This window comes from Anser cygnoides, chromosome 1 (assembly GCF_040182565.1).
Source record: "Anser cygnoides isolate HZ-2024a breed goose chromosome 1, Taihu_goose_T2T_genome, whole genome shotgun sequence".
In the NCBI taxonomy this organism is placed as follows: Eukaryota; Metazoa; Chordata; class Aves; order Anseriformes; family Anatidae; genus Anser; species Anser cygnoides.
Genome location: NC_089873.1, coordinates 45136843 through 45158842, shown reverse-complemented (window position 1 = coordinate 45158842; position 22000 = coordinate 45136843). Strand labels below are relative to the sequence as shown.

The window sequence follows — 22000 nt, the reverse complement described above, 5'->3', positions numbered from 1 at the left end:
CTGGGCATCAGTGAATCAACAAGACAAGAGCTATCTTAAAAAGGAAACAGCTTCATTTGTCATAAACTTAGCTACATTATTCACCAGTACAGATTAGAAAAGGAAACAGAGAAAGAGCAGAACTGCTGAACAGGTATTTGGTTCTTTTGCATCTGGTTGAGCAAGGTACAATAGAATTTTTAATTGCATTCTGTTAAATTTAACGGTGATAACAGCCTCCAAATTGACATCCCTGAAAGTGAAAGTTCTTGATTCAACCTTAAATCAGACAGCAGAAGTGCCTGATTCCTCCACCTTCCCCACTAGCTCACTTCATCCAAAAGATCACTTCATCCGTGATAGGCGGTTTGCAAGGACTACCCCAAGGAGCAGAAGGAAAGGGGCTCATTTGTTACCTGGCCTACCAAACAGAGCCTGCTGATTAATGTCAATTGTGAAATGGACACCACCACATCATGTTACCATGGTTTCTCAGCAGCTAGCAGATGATTAATGCTTTTTGGACTTTTCACCAACCTGAGCCAAGTCTAACAGATAACCCCAGAATGAAAGGATCTGTATTCAGCTAAGGATCACCAAGCACAGTCCCACATCTCATTTCCAGACTAGAACAGGTTAAAAACTAATGGTATAGAAGAGAGATGTGTCCCTACATACAAAAGGCTTATCATTTCTCCTAAACAATATGTTATGCAGCAATTATATACTCCTAGTACAATCAAAGTTAGTTCTGCTACAACAGATACCGAGGTCAAACATGCTAAGACTTGACCTCACTTCAGAATGGATCAAGAGAACAGACCAGTGACAGAAAGAAGAAAAAGAAGCTCCAAATGGGATGCTGCTACCGACAGTAATAGCAGGAAGATGACACAGAAATTACTAGAATCTGCTTTAAATGTAAATAGTATCCCCTATGGCAGATTTGCATAGAGCAATTGCTAAGTTTATGTGGTCATCCTCGCTGGAAGGATTTTTGCATAGTTTAGCGCATGGCTTGTGGCTGGGGGCTTCTGGCTGCCCCTGGTAGCACAGTTCTAGTTAACACAAGTTCAGGTGAACAGCTGTAATATAGGGGACAGTGAAAAACTCCTGAATTTCTAATCATTATCCACTATTACTCGACCTATTGTCCCTAAATTTGGCCTGCTTACAACTCACATTGGAGGAGCAGACAATTACAGTTGACTTCTCTTTATATTGCATTTTCATTTCCATGTGAAATTTCCATTTCTGCTATTATAATGAGGCAGAGACCAGAAATGTCAGAGAAAAACAGTAAATACTTTTGCAACATTAACAGAGGAAAGACACCAGCCTTTACATTGCAGACCATCACTCTGTACCACCTGTGTGTTAGACAGCCTGGGTGGATTTCCCCATCTCCAGGACCTAGGACTGTCTGAATAAAGCCTGACCCTTTTCCCCTCTGCTAGCTAATGGCACTTACCCTGCTGATGGAGAAGACCACGCCAGGCTTGCCAGAGCAGACGCCCATGAAGCAGTGGCGGAATTGCCAGTAGAAGAGATGTTCACAGATGAAGGTGATGAGACTGAGGGCCATAGCTGCTCCCAGCATGTAGAAGACACCTGCCATGTTATCTATATCCAGCTGGCTGCTCATAACCTCATTCTTCTCGTTGTGACAAATGCCAGTGAGCCACAGTGCTTCCAGCTCCTCCATCTCCCCTGTAAAGACACAGAGATGGAAAGAAACAGGTTAACCCACCCTGCAATGGCTAAGGAGCTCAATCTGAGGTAGACTGAATACAAGAAGCTGATTTAAGGTAGTTTCTGGTGGCCATGCTCTTTTTCCACATTTGTTACATCTGTGAAATATCCCAACTGCTCTTCTGATAGGGGCAGGTGCAATTAGTCACTGGGAAGGCAACAGGATTTTTCCACAGTGATGTTAGGCACAAAAATCTGTGCTGCATGACACAGCTATCACTTGCCAAATGTCTGCAGTAGGACCCTGAATAAGTTGTCCACCAGATGACTGAAGACTTCCTCTCACAAACTTCCACTTTCATATTAGGTCAATGAAGGGAAAATCAGTGACTGATAGTGGTAGACAGAAACGAGTCATTTCTAAATGAAGACATTGGCAGCTCAAAATTCAAAATGTTGATTTTTTACATCAAAATGACTGATTTTGAATGTGTTTTCATCATATCCATAACTCACTAAAATGAGGTGCTATGTTCTCCAAAATATTTTTGCATTTTTACCTGGTTTTCTTCCCTTCAGTTTCGCCCATATTTGACACTTCCAAGCCCGCTGACCAATCAAAAATATTATTAATTTGTATCAGCTAGGAACAAATGTTCTGTAGTCTAATTTCATACCCCACTTACTCCCATTATGGTATTTCATGAGGAGAGAGAGAAGCACACACGAATACACATGCTCATACTGAGACATTCAGAAACAAACTAATTTTACAGGTCGGCAATTCTTTTCATGCTGCTAGGGAAGTTATTTCAACCTCCAGTCCAGTGTCAGGGAAAAAAAAGATCCATATATTTATATGGCATCATAGTACACTCTTAAAAGCTTTATGAAGACCCCATGTCTTTTTCTGAAATAATACATATTAGACAGTTTAGACACCCTATCTGTCAGGTGATCAATAGTCTGCTGAAGTATATAAAACCTATGTTCTTTACATACTTATTACACCATGTTATTTTCAGGTTTCAGGAAAAAAAAAGAAATACTGGTATATAAAGTAACCTGTGAATTTTATTTATTAAAAAAGAACCCAGAAAGGTGTAATATGGAATGGAAAGGGAAAGCCAGGAAAATATTTACTAAAAAGAAATTCCTTACTCCATGAATAATTTTTAATAACAGCTCTTTCTCAGTAAATAATGAGATGAATGAGGTAACTATACTGTTCTGATTAAAAATTCATTCCAAAATGTTCTTCTGAGTCTCAAGATCTTCCTTCCTTGTTTGTTTGTTTGGTTAGTTGTTTTTTGAGATTTGGGGAAATCTGAGTTAACTTTTTCATCAAGAAATAATTAGTCTGTTATTTTCTAAACTCTGCTTGGCTTGGTCATGTCTAGAACTATGAAGCATGGGGCAACCATGGGAAGTCCAGTACCGTTTGTGGGTTTGGTCATAGCTAGCGAAAAATTCACAAAAGAAAACTTGTTTTCACAAGACACTCTTCTCACAAGATATTGTTCAAACACACATCAGAGCTGATTCTATGAAACCCCTAATGCTTTTGATAACATTCTGCATCAACAATATAAAAACAGGTGACTTCCTGCACATTTCTGGTGCAATGTCTCCACCAAGCCCTTGTTAATAATCTCCTGTTCTCAGCTCAGATCTGAAACACCAGCTCTAGGGAGACAGAATTTCTACTCCATATATGCAGGGCTTGTTATTTCTTAGGAAAACTGCAACTCCTCTTCTTCCTGTCACTTACCATCTCCAAAAAGCTGTAGAATGGCAAGATCAACCTGGCGCTTCCAGCCTGAGTCCTTTTGGATGGCAATGCCATAGCCAGTGGAGGCAAACACTTTCCCACTCCCAATCGTCACCAGCTTGCAGCCTTCATCTCTGCCAGCCATGTAGTTCAGCACTGCTGCATCATATATGAAAGCATCCAACTTCCTGCACAGGTACAAAAAACAAGAGATGTATAGCACAGAAAAGATAGTATCTATGAGTGCAAAGGTGTTCTCAGCTAATTAAGGCAAAATTAACCTCTTGTACATAGAGTACAATAGGCTGGCATCTTCACCTTCCTTACAGTTAACTCAGCTCTGAGGCTAGAATCTTTTTCCAGGTGAAGATAGATTATAAATGACAATTGTCTATTTCTCTCTGATTCTTTGATAATTGTCATTTCTGATCTGAAAGGAAATTTGGAAGACAAACATAGCACAAGATAAAGATGAATGAAGAAAAAGTCCAAGGGATCTATAGTCCTAAGAATAGCTTATATTTCTGTACTGCCTTTCATCTGAAAGGAACCTTAAATACTTTATAAAATTTATCAATATTAGATAGCAAAGTAGGGCTTGAAGTAAAGAAAAGATTTTCTCCAATTCAAAGTGCTGGAATCACTTAGCTGAGCAAAATATATTTTTTTCAAATTAAATGTAGCCAGGACACCACGTTTAACTCCTCAGTTACTGTGAAAAGCTCTACCAGTTATTTACCAATGTCAAATGGCCGTGATAACAGCTGTATGGCTTACCATGCTAAGTAGCTCTTTTGTAAAGACTGTTCAGCTGAAAACCACAAATAAGTGTCTATTTCAACACAGAGAAATACCCTTTATAGTTTGGGATGGGCAGACAGCACAACAGACTGATGAGAACCTTCCTTTCACCTCAACAAATTGATTTGGGAGTGGGGGATTAGGGGGTTGTATCTTCCATACAGCCAGAGACAGCCGATGAGTAAATCCTCCCACTAGACCTGAAATGAAGCTCTTTCTGGTAAAAGACCAAAGACCCTCCACCTCACACATTCTCACACCCACAATATCTTTTCAGTCCACCTCCTGAACATATATTTCCAGGATGGTGATTATCTCAGTTTAAGTGCATATCTGTAGGGAAGTTTGTCCAAGGGTGGATATGAAGCCAGGATGACATCTACCGCAAGTGACGAGCTTTATTTCATCTATATATTTCCAGGACAGAGCATATTTATTTCCTGGATGATGACTATACTGGCAAATGTACCTTCCCAGGATGGTATCCAAAAATGGTACAATCATTTATAATGGGCTGTGTGCCTCTGAACCTGGCAAACAGGTTTAGGAATATTCAGTCAATCTAGTAATTAAATTGGCTGAACATCTTCATTCGTGCTTTGGAATGAACTTTCTCATAACACTGTGACATGGGTGTAAGAGAGAATGTTTTTTTACACTGGGGCTGGGTTCTGACAACCAAAATGGTCAGCTCTAAGAGGAGGCTTTTAATTAAAAGGGACAAAGGCTTACAAAGACTAATTGGGGTTTTAAGTTAGCTCCTCTACAGATTCACTGCTATTAAAATAGAGTGAGATGTTTGAAGATACTTTTTGCTAATGATTTTTCCCACATTTCCCAAATTACCCAAGGAAATACTCCCTTTTTATATAGTTCCTTAATATTCAAACAACATTTTGGTTAGCTCTCGATACTATAATATTCCAGAGAGAAGGGCTACTTGCAAACTATTTGCTTCAAGCACACCTTCCATTACACTATATGAGCTAGTGACACACTGGAGTGGGATTAGTCTAAAGATTGTTTCAGCGTCCTGATTAAACATAATGTTTTTTATACACAGAAGGAGAAAAAATAAAGGAATTTCCAGATGACAACACAAATGCTCTGAAAACAACTTTGCCCACAGAGGTCTGTGAGCTTTCCCTGTTTATGCATAAGGGCCCATCAGCATGAAAGAGCTTGCTGAATACAAGTGTGCTAATACACACAAGGCTAATATACACAAGGTACAGATCTTTTTTTTTTTCTTCTTCAAATGGTCTTGTAAGTATAGCAAAAACAGAAACTCTTATACAGATGTGAATAAAAAAAAAAGGAAAAAAGGCTAAGAGAATCACAAAAATATTCTCCTGTGTTGTGTGCAGTCTAGCTGCACTTGTAATCATGGAATGATAATGGAGGTTCACTTTCCAAAACCCACAAAAATTTTCCCAGACAAGCATGATAAGAAGTCACATTTCTGTTGTTAGTAAGTTTGGAAGAAGAAAGTCTCACCCAGTCTTCAGTGAGAATAGTGCATCATCCACCCCTCTCTGATTGAACTTCACCATGTAGCTGTGCATTTCAGGGTAGTTGTTGCGGATGTTCCTTTCTGTGCTGCCATTGGGAACTGTCCCAAAACGGAAAGGGGGCGAGAAGTCATTGGGTTTCTGGAACTGGAGAAACAGAAAAAGAACATTTCTCACAATCTTTCAGCAAGAAGCAGTCATCTGCATGGGATAACACTCTCACCAGAGACCCTGTGTCCACTGCAACACAGAAGGTAGCTCTGATTTTATTTTACTATCAGGTGGAAAACATTATTGAGAGAAGATACTATACTTCACTGTTTTCAAAGACAAACATCTTCTGTTAGTGTCTAAGAACGAAGAAGCAAAACTGAGCAATCTGGTCTTTTGTCTGCTCTGGATAAAGTACATAGAATAGCCAGTGATCAGAGATTAGAAGGAGGTTAGATAAAAGGAAAAAGGGAAAAGGAAAAGAAAAAGGTAACAGTGGCTTTGGAACACAGTCAAAGAAAGATTTTCAATAAAATCTATGTGAATTTTATCAACATAGTGTCATTTAGTTTCTAAGAAGTATCTTTTTCAGTTTTATCGATGCGTTTGCACTTCCTGATTCTGACTGAAGTGGAAAAGCAATTAACGAGGAGAGATGTCTCTCAAAACACCTCCCACCCATTTCACCAAATGAAGTATCAGCTTTCAAACTTTTGGGCAAATGTCCCAAATGAAATCCTATCAGTGGTTGCAAGTCACCAGTAGCGTTTGATGCCCAGAACACAGCTGGCAGAATACTCAAAACCTTTTGCTGCTCCCAAGAAATACATTCATCATAACATTCCCCTACGGCTGCAAGGCTGTGAGATTTTATATGCCACTTGCTTAACTCCAGTCATAATCAATGCTCTCTGGGGTTTTATGAGCAGTAAAATTTAGACTGTCAATTATCAAGACTGCTTAAAACCCCTAGAACCAGCAGACGGGAAGGAGCACAGAACTGTAAGCCAGGAACTGAATAAGCAGTATAGGAAAAGATGCACAGGTAGATCAGATGGAGGGAAGCCCCCCTCATCTTTTGATGCATCTAACAGTGTTAGTTTTTCATTCTCAACTGTGACTGTATATTTGGGTAATCTTGAGAAGCATGCTAAGAACATGGTAACAGTCAGACCAAACCCATTTAATGGTAACAGTTCACCTGAGACATCAATACATACAGTCATGCACTGCTGTCTTCTATGGTGAAAATCTGGCTACTGTCTATAGCTATAGCTTCAAAAGCTTGCAGTCAGGCCTGGTTCTTGAGTTCTTCTCAAAGCCAGTCTAAACCTCCTCAACCCAGCTGCAGAGTCCAAAGCTGCTAAAGCAGTGTATCTCATTCACAGCATTTCAGGAAACAGACCAGTTAGGACCTGTGTCTGTGGATACCTGAAGTCATGGTTCGCATCACCAGAATGAATTTATTGCACCTATTTCTCTGTATCAGTTAACTGATCTGGCTGTGCAGGGAATCATCTCTCCAATTTGGATGAAGAGATGGGCTGGCTCATATGTGCATATGTGTGTGAGACAGAACACATGTCCTACTGCTTTAAGCCAGTAAGAAACATCAGATCTGTTTTTTGAAACATGTGTTGGCACATCAGCAAAAAAAAAGGTTTCACATAGCATAAAACAGGCAGTAAGGTGCCTCTTAGAACCTTGTCACACTCTCAAGGGATGAAGACAAATTCATAGCTATCAAAACCTGTACTGAAAGCAAACTTTGATGGGAGAAAAATCACTGCAGCATAAAAAGTTCTTTAGTACCAAGCTGATTATAGCAGCAGCTTAGGGGACCCCTCATGAGAAGGGCATTGCCATATCAGGCACAAAGAAACACAGTCTTTCTCCTGGCATGCTAAAACATGAGTTTCTAAAGTAGGCAACTTTGGAAAAAGTGGCAATTTTTTTTCCCAAGACACTGCAGAACCCAAAGTTGAGGGCAGATGAACCCCCATCCCACAGAACCCTCCAGCAGAGGCAAGACAGCAGGGCAAGCAGGCAAGCCTGACAAACATTGCTGTGCCTTCAGCTTCAGCATGCCCTTTGGAAGGGCAGCAGCTGTGAGAGCCTCTCTATGAGCCCAAAAAGTGTTAGGAGAAAAATAGGCTCCATGCAACATTCAGTGTATACCTCCTCCCTCCATCCTGTGATGCAATCTCTAGTTTTGTCTGCTTCCATTGCTTGACTATGAAATGGAGCAAAAAAGGATTATAGAGTCAGGTAGAGCTGTGATAGGGAAAATGACATCTCTGAATGATCCTTCATTACGGCTCGTCTTAGTATAAACCAGCCAGGGGCAAAAGGACCTATATTTCATTTTTAACCTTCCAGGCAACCAATAAATAAATGAAAGCATTTCTCCCGAGGAAAAAGACTTTTTCTGGCAACTGGAAAAGTGTGTTTCCAGAGAAGAAAGCCAGGCTGATGGCTTCTACAAACCCATGTACTGCACATTCACTTATCACCCCTTACTCCCTGTTCATTCCTCAGTCAGAGCAAATCTGCAAATGCAAATTCTTCTCCACACACCCACATGCACACACATTTCAACCATAGAGCGGTGGAGAACGAGACAGGAAACAGTCTGAAAGGATCCACATGGGACCTACACCATAAATCTTTAGCTTTAATGTCTAAGGGGAACACATGTACTCATCCCCAGCCTCCTGGATTTGTGTTCACAAAGCTGAAAGCAACTGATGCCCAGTTGACTCCACAGTCCATGGAGACACTAAAAAAGTAGCAAACTTCTCCATGTCTCAGGACTAATACTGGTACCTGCATGCAACTTCCTATCAGGAAATGGCAGCTGAAAATTACTGATATTTGCTGCTCGACAGTAGCTGAGCACAGCTCAGTCCAGCGATGAAGGGATCTGCAAAGAGCTCTCCAGAGACAGAAACTGCTGCATCTACCTTAGCTCACTTGTGCCCCACAAAACTCAACTCATAGTGAAGGAGCAGGAAGGCATGTAAGGGAAAATGTATGGGATAGCCAGGGATGTAGTGTGTCCTCTCCTGGCAACAAGGCAGAGGAACTTCTGTGGAGGAACTGGAGAAGACCCATAAGGAGGAAAGTCCATTGGCACTGCTGTCCAAGAATTTAGTAATGAGAGACACTCACATGGCTTCTCCCAAAGGCTGGGAAAGTGTGTCTGGATCAAGGGTGTCAGCCCCAGGAAGCAGGGTGATTTGGCACACTGATCTAAAAGGAGTCTGAGAGACGTGAGGCAGGAGCTGAGGCACACTGCCGGGGCCATTACATGGAGACAGCCTGTGCAGAGGTAATCTCAAGGCCTCAGTAAATATTGATAAAGGAATTAACTGCAGATATTGACAGAAATGGTCAGAATTTAGATTAATGAGAGAGCTCTCGCATAATTTCATGTAATCATTACCACTGCCAGGGCCCTAAGTCACAGTTACCATGCCCCAGGCGTCTGCAAACAGGAGCTATGTGAGACTCTTGCAAAAAATACAGTGATACCAGGGGAAGGGAAGATAAGCAACCACACAGGTTGCTGAGCAAACCTGGCTGCAGAGAGTCACAGGGAGTGGCAAACAAGGTCTGCTCGTGTAGAAGCCCCACCTCACACCTGCCTGCAGCAGGACCTGTCCTGCCACTCAGCCCTACTGACCTCAAGGGGACACTGCCCAGGGGAAACCCGCAAGGCTCCACGGCAGACCTGCACCCAAGGAGCCCTGGGTGGAGGTGCACCCCAGCTGCAGCCTCCTGCTCACTGTGGGATCTCAGTCATGAGATGCTCCCATCATACACGAGGTGATATGACAGCCTCTCACCTGTGAGAGAAGATCCCTTAGACAGCTGGCTTCACATTAAATTTAGGCGGGAGGTGGATGCTACAGATGGGTCCTTGCCTCATCTGACCTGGGGGCGGGAAGCAGACACTGAGCGTGCCTGAGGGGCAAGACTGAAGGCAGCTCTGGGACAGGCAGCGACAATGTTCAGAGCCTGGAGGCTGCCCACCTCCTCAACCCCTCACTCAACAAATCGAAATCAAGGAAGATTAAGTCCAAATCAGACCACAGCTTTGTGAATGTAACCCCTCGGAGTCAGAGGGCAGAGATCTCACTGCTCTGGAGAGCCATAAACACACAGGCTGGGGGCTATTAGCACGCCCCAAGTGGAGAGCCCCTTTCCTGCTCCCTCCCCGCAGCTCACCGTGAGCGCTGTCGGCAGCAGCAGTGGGAGCGGGTTTAAGTGACTTGTCTGGCAGAGACGTTTCATTAGCAATTTGGAGCCGTGCCGTGCAGAAAGCAGCATTGTTCTCAGATGTTCGAATATCAATCTGCATAATGAAACAGGTGATAGGAGCTCTTCCCATTCAGGCAGCCAGGATTGGAGGGGATTCAGGAATGAGGGGAAAGGGTTATAGCTAATTGGTCACAATTAATCTGATGAGATTTTTTTTTAAAGATATTGTCTATCACCAAATGGTTCATACAGAAAAGCGCATCTGCACTTATTTATCTGCCTGATGTAGGCCCTGTTTACACTGTAAAGTGTTTGCCAATAGCACTGAATGCAGTTTCCCAAACTCAGCAGGTCTTACAGCAAAAAGGCTCTTTTTCATCTTTCGATCCACTTTTACACTTCTTAATAAAAATAATCCTCTGCTGCATAACATAACAAGCTGGTAAAACTGGGTAAGTGTGTGTATGTGTGTGTGTATAGTATCTTATACCTACACAGCTTCTCTGTGGTGGCTCCTTTCACTTTGTAAGGCCCAGACCCTCAGATTAAATTTTCTACTGCATGAAGCTCCACAGCTCTGACCCTCCAAAATAAGGTCCCTAGGTTCAGCTTCACTGTCACGTGCAAATCCAAAAGAGCATGAGCCCATGTTAGATACTCTGGGTTCAGTTCATTTGACCAGGCGTGTAAGTGCCATTTGAAATGCCCCAGGGAATTTCACCCTAGGAGCAGGTCCCTTGTAGCCCCAGTGTCAGATCTGCCAGATACCTGAGGGTATTTTGGATACTCCAGTGCACCTATATCTGTTCTAGACATCTGCATTTGTACAACTAAATTTAGCCTCTGGACCATTTGGACAGCTTCTCCCACCAAAAGCATAGGTAGCCAAAAGATGTGGGTAGCAGACAGCCCAAAATGCTCACCACTCCCTTGAACTTGCCAATCAGGGCATCAGTCACAAGCTTTTGCGCAGGCACCTATAAGCAGCAATCTGCTTGTTCTTTTGGCAGGCTTACAACCAGCAGATATCTGTTGTGACACAGGCCAAATATCTCTAAAAAAGATGGCATTTATTAGTGAACTGTAACATAAGATTTAGTGACATAAGGCTAGAAAAGCATAGTCCATGCTCAAGTGCATAATTTTAGCACAACCTCTCTGCATTGCCCAAACATCCTTGATTGTCCCCTTTTGCTCTGGTTCAGCTGCATGTCACTGCAGTTAGCTTGCACCTTTTTCATTGTCTAAGAGTCCAGTCAGGATATTTGCACAGGAGTTTGACCAGAACTTGTTAAAAATTAAAGGCTAGGTCAGTGGTTTTCAGGTCTAACTCCAAGGTAGCTCTGTCTCTACATTTACATCTTGACAGACTACTTGTGACTGCGGTAGCACATCTTGCCCAGGATATTGTGTTTCTTTATCCTTTGTTTCAGCCAAGAAAGGAACCCCTTCACAGCTAATGGATGACACTCAAAGAGACGAGCCTTGTCCTTTTCATATCCCCCAAATACGTCATTGTTGTCACCCAAGCCACGCCATGAACAATGCCACAAATCACAGAGCTGGAATTGGCCTCGAGAAGATGTCTGCTCTGCCCTTTTTTTCTCTGGTAGGACTCTCCTAGACACCACCATTCCTGACAGCTCTTCACCCAGCCTTCTGTGGAAGATGGCCACCACTGGAGATTCCCCATTCCCTTGGCAACCTACCCCAGCTTTGCTATTGGGAAGTTCATCCAAGTGTCTGAACTAAAGCCTTCCTGCTGCAATCCAAGTACACTATTTTTCTGTGACCTTCACCATGGATAGGGAAATCAAAATAGTCTTTTCCTCTCTGAAGGTGACTTTTACGTTTTCGAACACCATTGAACTGTTTTTCCCCCATATTCTCACACAGAGGATAAAGAAGCCCAGTTCTCTCAGACTTTTTTTTGCTATGTTATCTACACCTCCACCTGTTCTTGCTGCTGTCCTTTGGTTGTATCCAGTATGGCTTTCCTTGACTTGCCTTTGGTCAGTGGACCTGCTCCCAACCTTCATTGTACCAAGAACAATCTGATCAGCACCCCAAGATGCTGAAAGAACATTACATTTTAAAAGCTCACAGCAAAATGAAGCCAAGGAAATAAAGGCAAAGTAAGAGAGAATGCTCACTATTATTCTCCTATTTGCCTCTCTATATTTTATCTTTTCCACCCTGTCCTTTACTCTTGTCATCTGCAGCTTGCAAGGTCTTCAAAGCTGTAACTGTGTCCCGATCCGCATTCAGGTGGTGACTAGTTTGTTTCCAGAATGTCAGTCATCACTGCCAGCACCATCTGCAGGGCTTTTCCTGTATTCTTTTCATTATCTAGCTTGACCATGCACATAGGCACTTCCACCTAATTGTGTCCCATCACCTATGCTGGTAGAGGAAGCGCTCTACAGATTCCCAGCTGGCTGCTCTACTGGTATGTTGGTTCAGGGCACTTTTATATTGCCACGACAGCATCCCAGCTAGGCGTGTGCCAGCACAACAGCACAGGCAAAAAATCATACTTCAAACCTAAATCACAGCACTGGTACAATAATCTGTGAGGACAGCAGACTAAAGAGACTGTGCTGCTCTTTCTTCTATTACTCATGAATCTCTTGTACAGATGTTTCTCAAGCTTCACTCCTAAAGCATCTTTCTCTCCTCTGCACAGTCACCAAGCTTTGACGTTACTGACATTTTTTTAACTCCCAACATGGAACTCACAGCTGCTTCCAAGTGACTACAAATTTTCAGACCTTCCTTTTCTCCTAGCTCCAATTTCTCCTCGTCTTCCACGTTCCCTCACGATATGACTCTCCCCCCCCTCACCAGTGGCTGAGACTCCTTACAGGTCAGAATCCAGTGGCCTCATCAGCTCTTCCTGATTGTCAGGCCCCAAAGGAGAAACCAGCCCTAAGACTGCAGTGGCGAAATCTCAGTTTCTTGTCTTCACCAGTCAAACAACACCCCTTGACTTTAAATAAATAAATAAATAAATAAATAAGGAACGAGCAGCATAAAATCCAATACAACTCAGTTAGTTAGTTTCGGAAGGTCATAAAAAATCCTTGTGCTTCCTCAGACCTTGATTTTGTTGTTTATTGTATTGTTAAATACCCTGTGATGTTTCTTATTTTGCATAGCACTTTCACCCATGAATTCCTCTAGATAAGTCTGAGAAAGGAGTTATCAGTTATTGCAGCTGACCGCAGCAACGCTGGCAAAGAATTAGATTAAAGCCAGTTCTAAAGGAAGATGTAGAGTGGGTCAGACCAGCAAAAAGAAGAAAAATGTCTATGAATGTTTAGTGGTGAAACAGTAACACATGTGGGTCAGGGAAGCGAACAGAGCAACTAGGGACAATGCAGAGGTGGGGGGGGTGGGGGCAGGTGAAAGTAAAAGAAAGGATTTCAAATATAGCAGCTTTAAAAATAGTTGCCCTTGTAAAATAACTGAGATGAAAGCAGAAACCCAATTGGTGGAAGAAGCCTCCACCACATGCAGTTATTGCCAGAGCAGTGCACACTGTAGGACTGTGCAGCCTCTTTGCGAGCTGGATTGCTCCGTGCAGACCTGCTCTGTGCTGCTTCTGCACAGAGCAGAAGACTGCAAACCTCAGGCAGGGCAGCCTGATGCCTCACAGACGGCATTTAAGGGGTCCCACATCTTCCGCAGCCAGATCTACAAGCACGTGCTGGGACCACACGGCCGTTCTGCTGGCCCAGGCCTTATGGACACCCCAGGCCTAGGCCGCCATTCAGGGATCGCACCCTCACACGTGGACAGAGTCCACCCACTGCCAGAAAAACAGGCTTCTCCTGAGACTGTACCACCCAGCTGCCGAGTGTGTGAGCATTATGTGGAACCTGTGCAGCCTCTCTGCCCAAAAGATAACGCTAAGGCTTTAAAACTTCCTCAGGACACGTTTGGCAGGCTACGGGCTTCATGGCAGCCACACTGTTAGGTGTCTCTCAAGCTTGACCAGAAAACAGCACCTGTAGTAGAATCGCTGAGCTTCACCAGCCAGACATGAAAGCTCCTTGCACAGCCCCAATACTAGTGGGTGTGGTATTAGAGATACACACAGTCATATCTGTTACAATTATGCGGGCTACGTGATATTACCTACAGAACACTTAAGTTTTGCTTGCATGTATGTAAGCTGGAGATAACCTGTTTCTCCCAGCATCAAATCATGCCATGTATTTCATCCTTGGAAGTCAGTTTCTTTGGAAGTCAAACACAATGGGGCAAAAGGCACATTCTGAATAATCTCAGGCAAGCACAAAACAGAAATTAGTGAGGCAGAAAGATGCTGGTTAGCACGCTTATGTTAATACTGTTGGAAGTGTACCTGTTCATTCAGAGGGAGAAAATTGACTGATGAAAAAGACCTTGAGAGGAGAGGTGGCAGCTAAGTACAGAGGAATTTGAAATCTGCTTTGTTTGCACATGAGACAGCTGGTTAACAAATTATGAAACTCTCTGAGAAATTCAGATGATGTAGTTTGGTGGGGGAGGGAGGAACTCTGGTTTTCAGCCATCGTTACTAAGAAAGGCAGGTCAGAGCCTCTTATCTTTCAAGCACAAATAGTAGCCAACCCGCTTCAGCAACCTGATGCTAGACTAAAGCAATGAAATTTGCAGCGAGTTGGGTTGTTATATATATATTTTTAATCCTGTAGATCTCATCCTTCCATCCCTTTCCCACAAGGATATCATCCCTGATCTTTCAGATGAGGGAGGTCAGCTCTCACTTCTCAGGCTGCCAAATCCTGGCGTCAGGGCCATTATCTTTTATTTGACTGCAGAGTGCCAAGTACATTTATGGCACTGTATAAATAATAAATAAAAATATTCATCGCCTCTTTCTCTGCTGACTTACACCAATGCAAGAAGCAGGACAATCCTTTGCTTCCCTCCCCCCTCCTGTTACGCAACTCTCCAAAGACAACGTTTTCCAGGCTGCCAAGCAATTAGCACAGAAGCAACCAAGTTTTCCCAGCATCTCCAAAGGGCAAGCTGTGAGAGGTGGTGAGAAGGAAGATGAAAAGGAAGGGCTGGCCATGGCTGAGGCTCGGGAAACACCAGGAGGAATGAAAAATCTGGAAGCTAAGGAATGCTCTGTGGCTATGTAGCTGACCTCCCTCCTCCAGCAGCCTCCACCTGCACCATGGGCAAAGCCAGCGGGGTTGTGCTGCATTCTTCCCTTTCCAGCAAGGATAGACTCAGCCTACGGTCTTGCTTTGTGTATCTCCTCCCCTTGCATTCTACCTGCTCAAGTTCCCAACTGCATTTAAACTGCCACTAATCCTGAAGAGTCCCATTACAAGTTTTTACTGCTGCTAAATCCCTCCTGATTGACAAAAAAAGAGAGTATCCTGAGAGGCTGAGCCGAAGCTAAAGCATATCGCAGCCTCCTTGCTGCTCAATGCTACACAGCACTGAGCTTAAATAAGAGGGGGAATGACAAAGAAAGTAGAACTGAAGGGGGTGTGGGGGAGCACACACTTGAAACCACACTGACTTTAAACATTTATAGATTTATAGCCATAAAACTACTGAATCACTTTTTAGCACATGGACATGGAGGTTTGTTGAAAGGATTTCAAAAAACATAAAGATTATGTCAAGCTGAAGAATGAAGGATGATTAAATCTATGATAAATGGACTTATCTACAATTATAAAAGATTATCTGTGTTCATATTTATGTATACAGTAAATGTAAGTCACTGGTTAGAAAGATGTATTACTAATGTGATAAGCTGTACTTATTTATTCCTTTGGAGATTTTAGAATAATATGCAATTAAACTGCATATACTGCACTATTTATTATTTTTATATGATGATTTACAAATAGATAGAGAAATCATCAGATTTTAAGGCATAAAATTTGAGACTTTCAGAGGTCTGAATTTCTGCACTTCACTATGAACCAACATTTGTCGTATCAACCACTAGTCAGTACCACTAATGTTATATATAAAGGTCATACAGAAACAAAAGACTGAACGCAGTTCAACTTATTTACAGGAAAATGTTACCCCCAGAGAAGCACTGTGGAAAGAAATTCAACTTTATGGTGTAAGGTTTGGGGACACTATTTTGTTATTTTTTGGCCAAGTAGGATGTGTCTCAGGCTAGGACTCTACGGATTTTGAAGAAAGGTTCTGCTTTATCACAAGAGGACTGGGCATGGTCTCCACTGGAAATGGCATGGTTTTACTTGTTTCTAGCTAATTTGTAATCTCCACAGAGGTTTTTACAGTAAAAATCATACTGCTATTGAGAGGATTACATATTTTCTGCTTTTGGACATTGCCACATAAAATTTCCTTTGTGTCATGCAGAAATCTGTGAAAGTACCACAACTGTCCATGGACAGTAAATGTGTAATCCTGTGGAAGATTTGTGCTGCCTCCAAGCAATACACTTAGACAGTCTTCCCTCTGACGCACCTTTCTGGGTTGAAGACCGAGCCCCACTTACGGTCTCTTTGGAAAAATTTCTGGCTGGCAGCTATATCTGCTCTGCGTTTCTCCTAGCCTTCTCCAGAGCAGGTATTTGTTGTACAAAAGCTGCAAGCTCAGAAAGGCATTTAACTTCAATCATGTGAATAATAGCCCATTGACTTTAATATCACCACTCATGAGCGCAAAGTTAAGCACACGCTTAAGTGTTCTGGATATCTAGGATCCTTGTATAATTTACATTTAATGTGCCGCAGAGTACAATGTGGGAAATAATTCATTTTTCAGTTTCATGGCCAAGCATCTATTAGTGCAGGAATAAAGCAGATTCATTTTTGCAGTTTCTTCAGCGAGATTTTTGCTTTGTATCAACCTGAAATGCTTAATTCACCTCAGAATACCGTGTTTCTTTGTCTTTCAGTTATCTCTTTCCATCCCTTTCCTTCATTACAGAAAAATCTTTTTTGTTTCCTTTTTCTTAAATATAGGTCAATTTTATGATTACTGCCTTTAGAAAATAAGTAAGTAAAAAATACACATCAGAAATATCAAACAAAATGTTTTGTTAAAAGTATACTAAAATGGTCTACTTTGGCAAATATCAGAATTTCTCTCTGCCTTCTTGCACACTCCCAAGATTTTTTTCAGTAATAAAATTTGGCCAGTTTAAACTCCAAAACTTTTTTTTTTTTTGGAAATAAAAGTTATCAATTCAAAAAAATCTGCTGACCTATGCTGCATAGAAACAGACCCATTGTCTCAACATTTCATTAACTTCTTAAAAAGCAAATAAATCAAATACATGTGAAATTCCAACAATCTGTATTAATTTGCAGGCATACAGAAATCCATTTCTTTCCTTTTTATGTCAATTACAAAATTACCATTTTAATACTTTATTAGCTTCTTTGGCATTTTCAACTAATTTATAGGCACGGATACTTTTTTTTGTTGTTATTATTATTATTAACCTACTGCATTCTAAATTATTTTATTTAAATGTCCTGCTGGCTGTCCACATTTGCTTTTATTCTATTACTACTGTATATGAATGGAAATTATGTATAGCTATTAGATTATTTCACACATTAGCTCATTTTATGTAATCTTCCCTGTATTTATTGCCTTCGTTAGACCGAAATACCGCAGGCACTTGTTTCTCTAATGTGTCTGAAGCTCTCCGGTTATAGGAAATTGGGTTACATCTCCTGATTACAGACAGACAAGATCCAGACCTGGCAGCTGGCCGCGGTACCCTGTGACAGGCCACCTTGCTGTCCAGGCTTTTGCAGGGGGTGGTGGCCGCAGCAGCCTCTGGACAGACACAGCCGGGACCACATCCAGCCATGCTGTTGCACAAGGTGGCCTGGAGGAGGTGACAAGCGATGGTTTGGCATCGGTGCAGGAGGAGGGCAAGCCAGGAGGGCATGGCTGGAAGGGAGATGCCATCAGACCAGCTCTTCGCTTGCAGGACACGCAGGGCCAGCGCTGCTGCCCAAGAGGAGCAAGTTTCTCCTCCCTGAACCTGCCCACACCTGCACTGGCTTTAAGAGACACAGCTTGATGTGTTATTTAGCAGCTGCAAGGGTTAACGTGGGGGAACGTGGGTTCCTGGGCCCGCTCTGGCATCAATTTTTGGCCAGCTGAGCACAAATGTGTGGCACTGAGCAGGGTGAACACCACCAGAGTGCACCTTCAGGGCTGGGGGGGGGAGCAGCAGAGGTCATGAAGCTCAGCACAGCAAGTCTCCAGGCACCCTCCATCCAACCTACCACCCTGTCTAGCTCAGACAGGTCTGTTCAAGCATCCCCATAGCACAGCAGGGGCTTGACGTTAGCCCAGTCTTGAATTAGGAAGGAAATGCTGGGGCACAGCCAGGACACCATCCCAGTTCTTAGACGGCTGAAGCGTTTCAGCCTGCTCTTGTGGGTAAGCAGCAGGTCAACAGCTGTAGGCAGCTCTTGGAGCAGCTCTTCCTGGGGCAAGGCCCACAGCATCCAAGGAGACCGCCTTTGAAAATCTGAAGTGGCTAATTTAAGCTGGCAGGAAAAGGGAGGAAGAGCACAACACACCTCCATCTCTGGGGTATGTGCATTGAGGGGGTTGCAAGCAGTGTGCAAGCTTTGAAACAGGGAAAGAGAGGAGATTCAGAAAGGTGAATTTCCCAACTAGGGCATCCTGAAGCAAGGCAATAGATACCTGAATGACTGCTCTCAAATTCTGCAAGGCTCCTCTGCATGTACAGAGTGGAAATCCAAGAGCCCAGCAGATCAAGCTCGCTCACTCAGCCTTTTGGATGGAGTTTTTCCCACCTGTCTTTATTCTCCAGAGGCAGCAGTTGGCCTTCAGTTTTTACCAGCAAATTTTCATCTGGTTCCAGATGCTGTGGTAGATCATAATTTTACCCATATGCTGCAGTTGCACTAGCAGCCGTGTTTGAGGCACATCACAACCATCTGAGTATGTGCTGTGACCTTTTTCTTCCCCAAGACACCCAGCACGTGCTTTAGGTAAGCAAAAGCAAAAAGAGGTATGTAAGCAAAGAAAAGCAAAAGAAAATTACCTCCGTCCAATACACACAGACAACCTTACAGTGATATTGACCAAAATAGGACTAGAGACCTATATCCAAAGCCTCTGTGAAGCTCCAGGAGTTACCACTTTCAATTGGTATTTCACACACATATCTCTGCAGGTATGGAAAGTATTTTGAAAAACATGAGGATGAAAGCATAGCTCTCTCCATGAGCCTAGGCACAGCCTGAAACAATAGATCACAGGTATGAACTACCTCATTTAGCTCAAACAGTTGAAAACCTAATGATGACAAACTAATGTTAACTCTGGTAGGGCTGGTTGGTTTTGAACAGCGTCTTTCAGTCTGAGGGAGTCCACAGTTTCTCAGGTGTCTCTGCTACAACCTCTGCCTGTCAGAAAAACATCCTCCTTCTCACCCCCCCCCCCTCAACACAGCACGTTGCAATTGTGGAGACACTGTGGAACAAATTGAGGTTGGAATTAAAACAAATAACAGGAGCACTTTTGCATGGATTGTATTATCTGTGCCATATTTCATTACAGGAAAAAAACAACAAAAGAGAAAAAAAAATCTCTTAAAAATGAATCCATTACGGAATTTCCATCCTGCTGCACAGGACACGGTACATACAGGAGGCCTGGCCGCAATTTATTTCTAGACTGTCACGGGGGACTCAAGAGACAGTAACTAAAACCAGTCCAGCAGCAGCAAACTGACACCTGCATTCCTCTTCTTGCTGCCATCCTCAACAGCGATGTGTGTAGCCTGTTGCCATTTGGTTGCCCTACAATGACATGACCCCTTAAGCAGCCCCAGTGACTGAGTAACAAATTCAGCATAGGTAATCGAGCCTCGCAGAACTCAATTCCTTGTGAGTAACCTTGCAACAAAACAAAAATAAAGCAGTGTGCACAGCTTCAGACCCTCATGAGCCAGACAGTGCTACCCTGAATGCATGAGCAATCTCCTCAAAATCCTCGGTGTGCAAAGCCCAACAAAAGCAAATGCTCTGCGAGAACAAAATTCAGTGCATGTAAACAAGGCAGTGAAACACATTCTGAACAGGGAACGATCTCTTGTGCTAAGCCTCCAAAGGCCTTGAAAAAATGGCAGTATAACTTAAAATGCAAGCAACAGTAAATCATCAAAGCCAAGCTGATTTACCCCCATGGGCAGAACTCGTCCCCAGAATAAACTAACAGATCATATTTGCTAGCCTAATGGTCACAGTTCCCACACAGACAAATTATTTCATCCTCAAAAAACGGGTTACAGACATTATACACGTCACTTCCAAAGCAGCATTAATTCCTTTCTTGCTGCCAATCAAAGTGTTGTTTAGGATCATTCAAGTAAACACAGTTCAGTTCAGCTTCCATAATTCACTTCTGAAGTGCTTAAAATGTGTAAAAATGCAATTGAATACCAGCAAAGAGCAGTTGTGCTATTTAAATGAGGGACTACAGAAAGGTCGTAACTGACAAAACCTGGACATTTTCCCAGTAAAAGCAAAGGAGAAAGGGTAGAGCAGTCTCTTCTGTGAAGAAGGCTGCTTTGGGGGTTTGGGTGGATCCATTACCTTTTTGTCGCTCAGGCCAGACACCTGGTCCACGTATTCTTCTTGGATCATGAAGGCAGCCAGATTGGCAGTGTAGCTGGCCAGGAAGATGACAGCAAAGAAGGCCCACACTGACACCATGATCTTGCTAGTGGTACCCTTGGGATTCTGCACTGGCACAGAGTTGTTGAACACCAGCCCCCACAGCAACCAGATAGCTTTGCCAATGGTGAAAGAGGGACCTCCTGGCTCTAGAGTGATTGAGAAACAAGACCCCACAGTGAGTATCTCAAAACAAGTGAGAGGAATGCATTTCTCTTTACATACATGCTTTGACTTCAGAGTTAAGAGCAGAGATATTCCCACGTGAGATGAATGTCCACAGCTGTGCTCCCATGTTCAAGACACTATATCTAAGCAAACCATGACCCTGAAAAGTGATTTTTTAAAATATCCTCAGGCTTCTGTATTTATTCTATCTCACGGATTTCCAATGAAGCCTTATATAAGGATTTTTTTGTACCTGATTAGAAAATGTAGAATTTGAAACATTAAATTTCAGTTCAAGTATAGTCAATAGAAAAAGAGTTTGGTTAAAAACACTCTATCCTCATTTCTAGCTGTTCAACAGTGATGTTGTTCTTGAACTCTCAATACACACCTGTGCAAAATATGGCCACCACTGTACTTGGACAGGTGCATGAAAGAGCACTATCTGAAATAACAAGGCTCTGCAAATACCTCTGCAAGAGCATTTCATTACCCAGTCTGTTGATGATGCACAAGCTAGAGAAGAACCAACTCCCTCTCTCCATGTGCTGCATCTAAGCTACATGTGACATATACTTCAGTCTCTCGAGAAAATCAGCAGCTTCAAGAGCAGATACAATGTTTACGAAGTTGATATTTTCCCCTTAACTCACTTTTCAGAGTAGAAACTCACTCATATCCCAAAAGCCACGTGTGCTCATGAAGCACCATGCCTGAAACCTCATGAAATCCTGGCTGACTCTCAGCAGTCTCAGATCCCCAGCATACGCCGGTGCCATTAGTGGGAACCAAAACCAAAATTTGTTCAACTGGAGCGCAAGAGAAGCTGTCAGGGAGACTGCAGCTGGAATTACTCTAAGGATCCTGCTTCAGGCACTGAGAAGATTCTCTTAGGACTGAAGCCCTCTGGCACAGTTCAAGTAGTGCCTGTCACTTTTCCAGTGGTGCTACCCTAGCTCTGCAACCCCTTGGTTTAGCATCCCATGTTTTACCTCCTTCCTTGGGTAGCCTGGAGCCTGGTGCTGCTGCCTGTGGTTACAGTTGGCTCCAGCGCAGAAACAAAAGGGAAGAAAGTCTATTGATAGCTCCTCTCCAAAGTGCTGAGCAGGGAACCTTATGGATCATCTCAAAGCACT

At 42.9% G+C, this 22000-nt stretch overlaps 1 protein-coding gene across 5 annotated transcripts in view; it reads right to left on the bottom strand.

The window, feature by feature from the left end:
* The window catches only part of GRIN2B (glutamate ionotropic receptor NMDA type subunit 2B), a 227733-nt gene that overhangs the window by 15527 nt on the left and 190206 nt on the right, over positions 1 to 22000 (bottom strand). For all 5 annotated transcript variants that reach the window (XM_066993879.1, XM_048053870.2, XM_066993897.1 and 2 more), the window contains 4 exons: positions 20616 to 20845; positions 5741 to 5901; positions 3443 to 3630; positions 1451 to 1689 (listed from right to left, as the gene is read on the bottom strand). In XM_066993879.1, coding sequence (XP_066849980.1) covers positions 1451 to 1689; positions 3443 to 3630; positions 5741 to 5901; positions 20616 to 20845 — 818 coding nt within the window. The remainder of the gene's footprint in view (positions 1 to 1450; positions 1690 to 3442; positions 3631 to 5740; positions 5902 to 20615; positions 20846 to 22000) is intronic.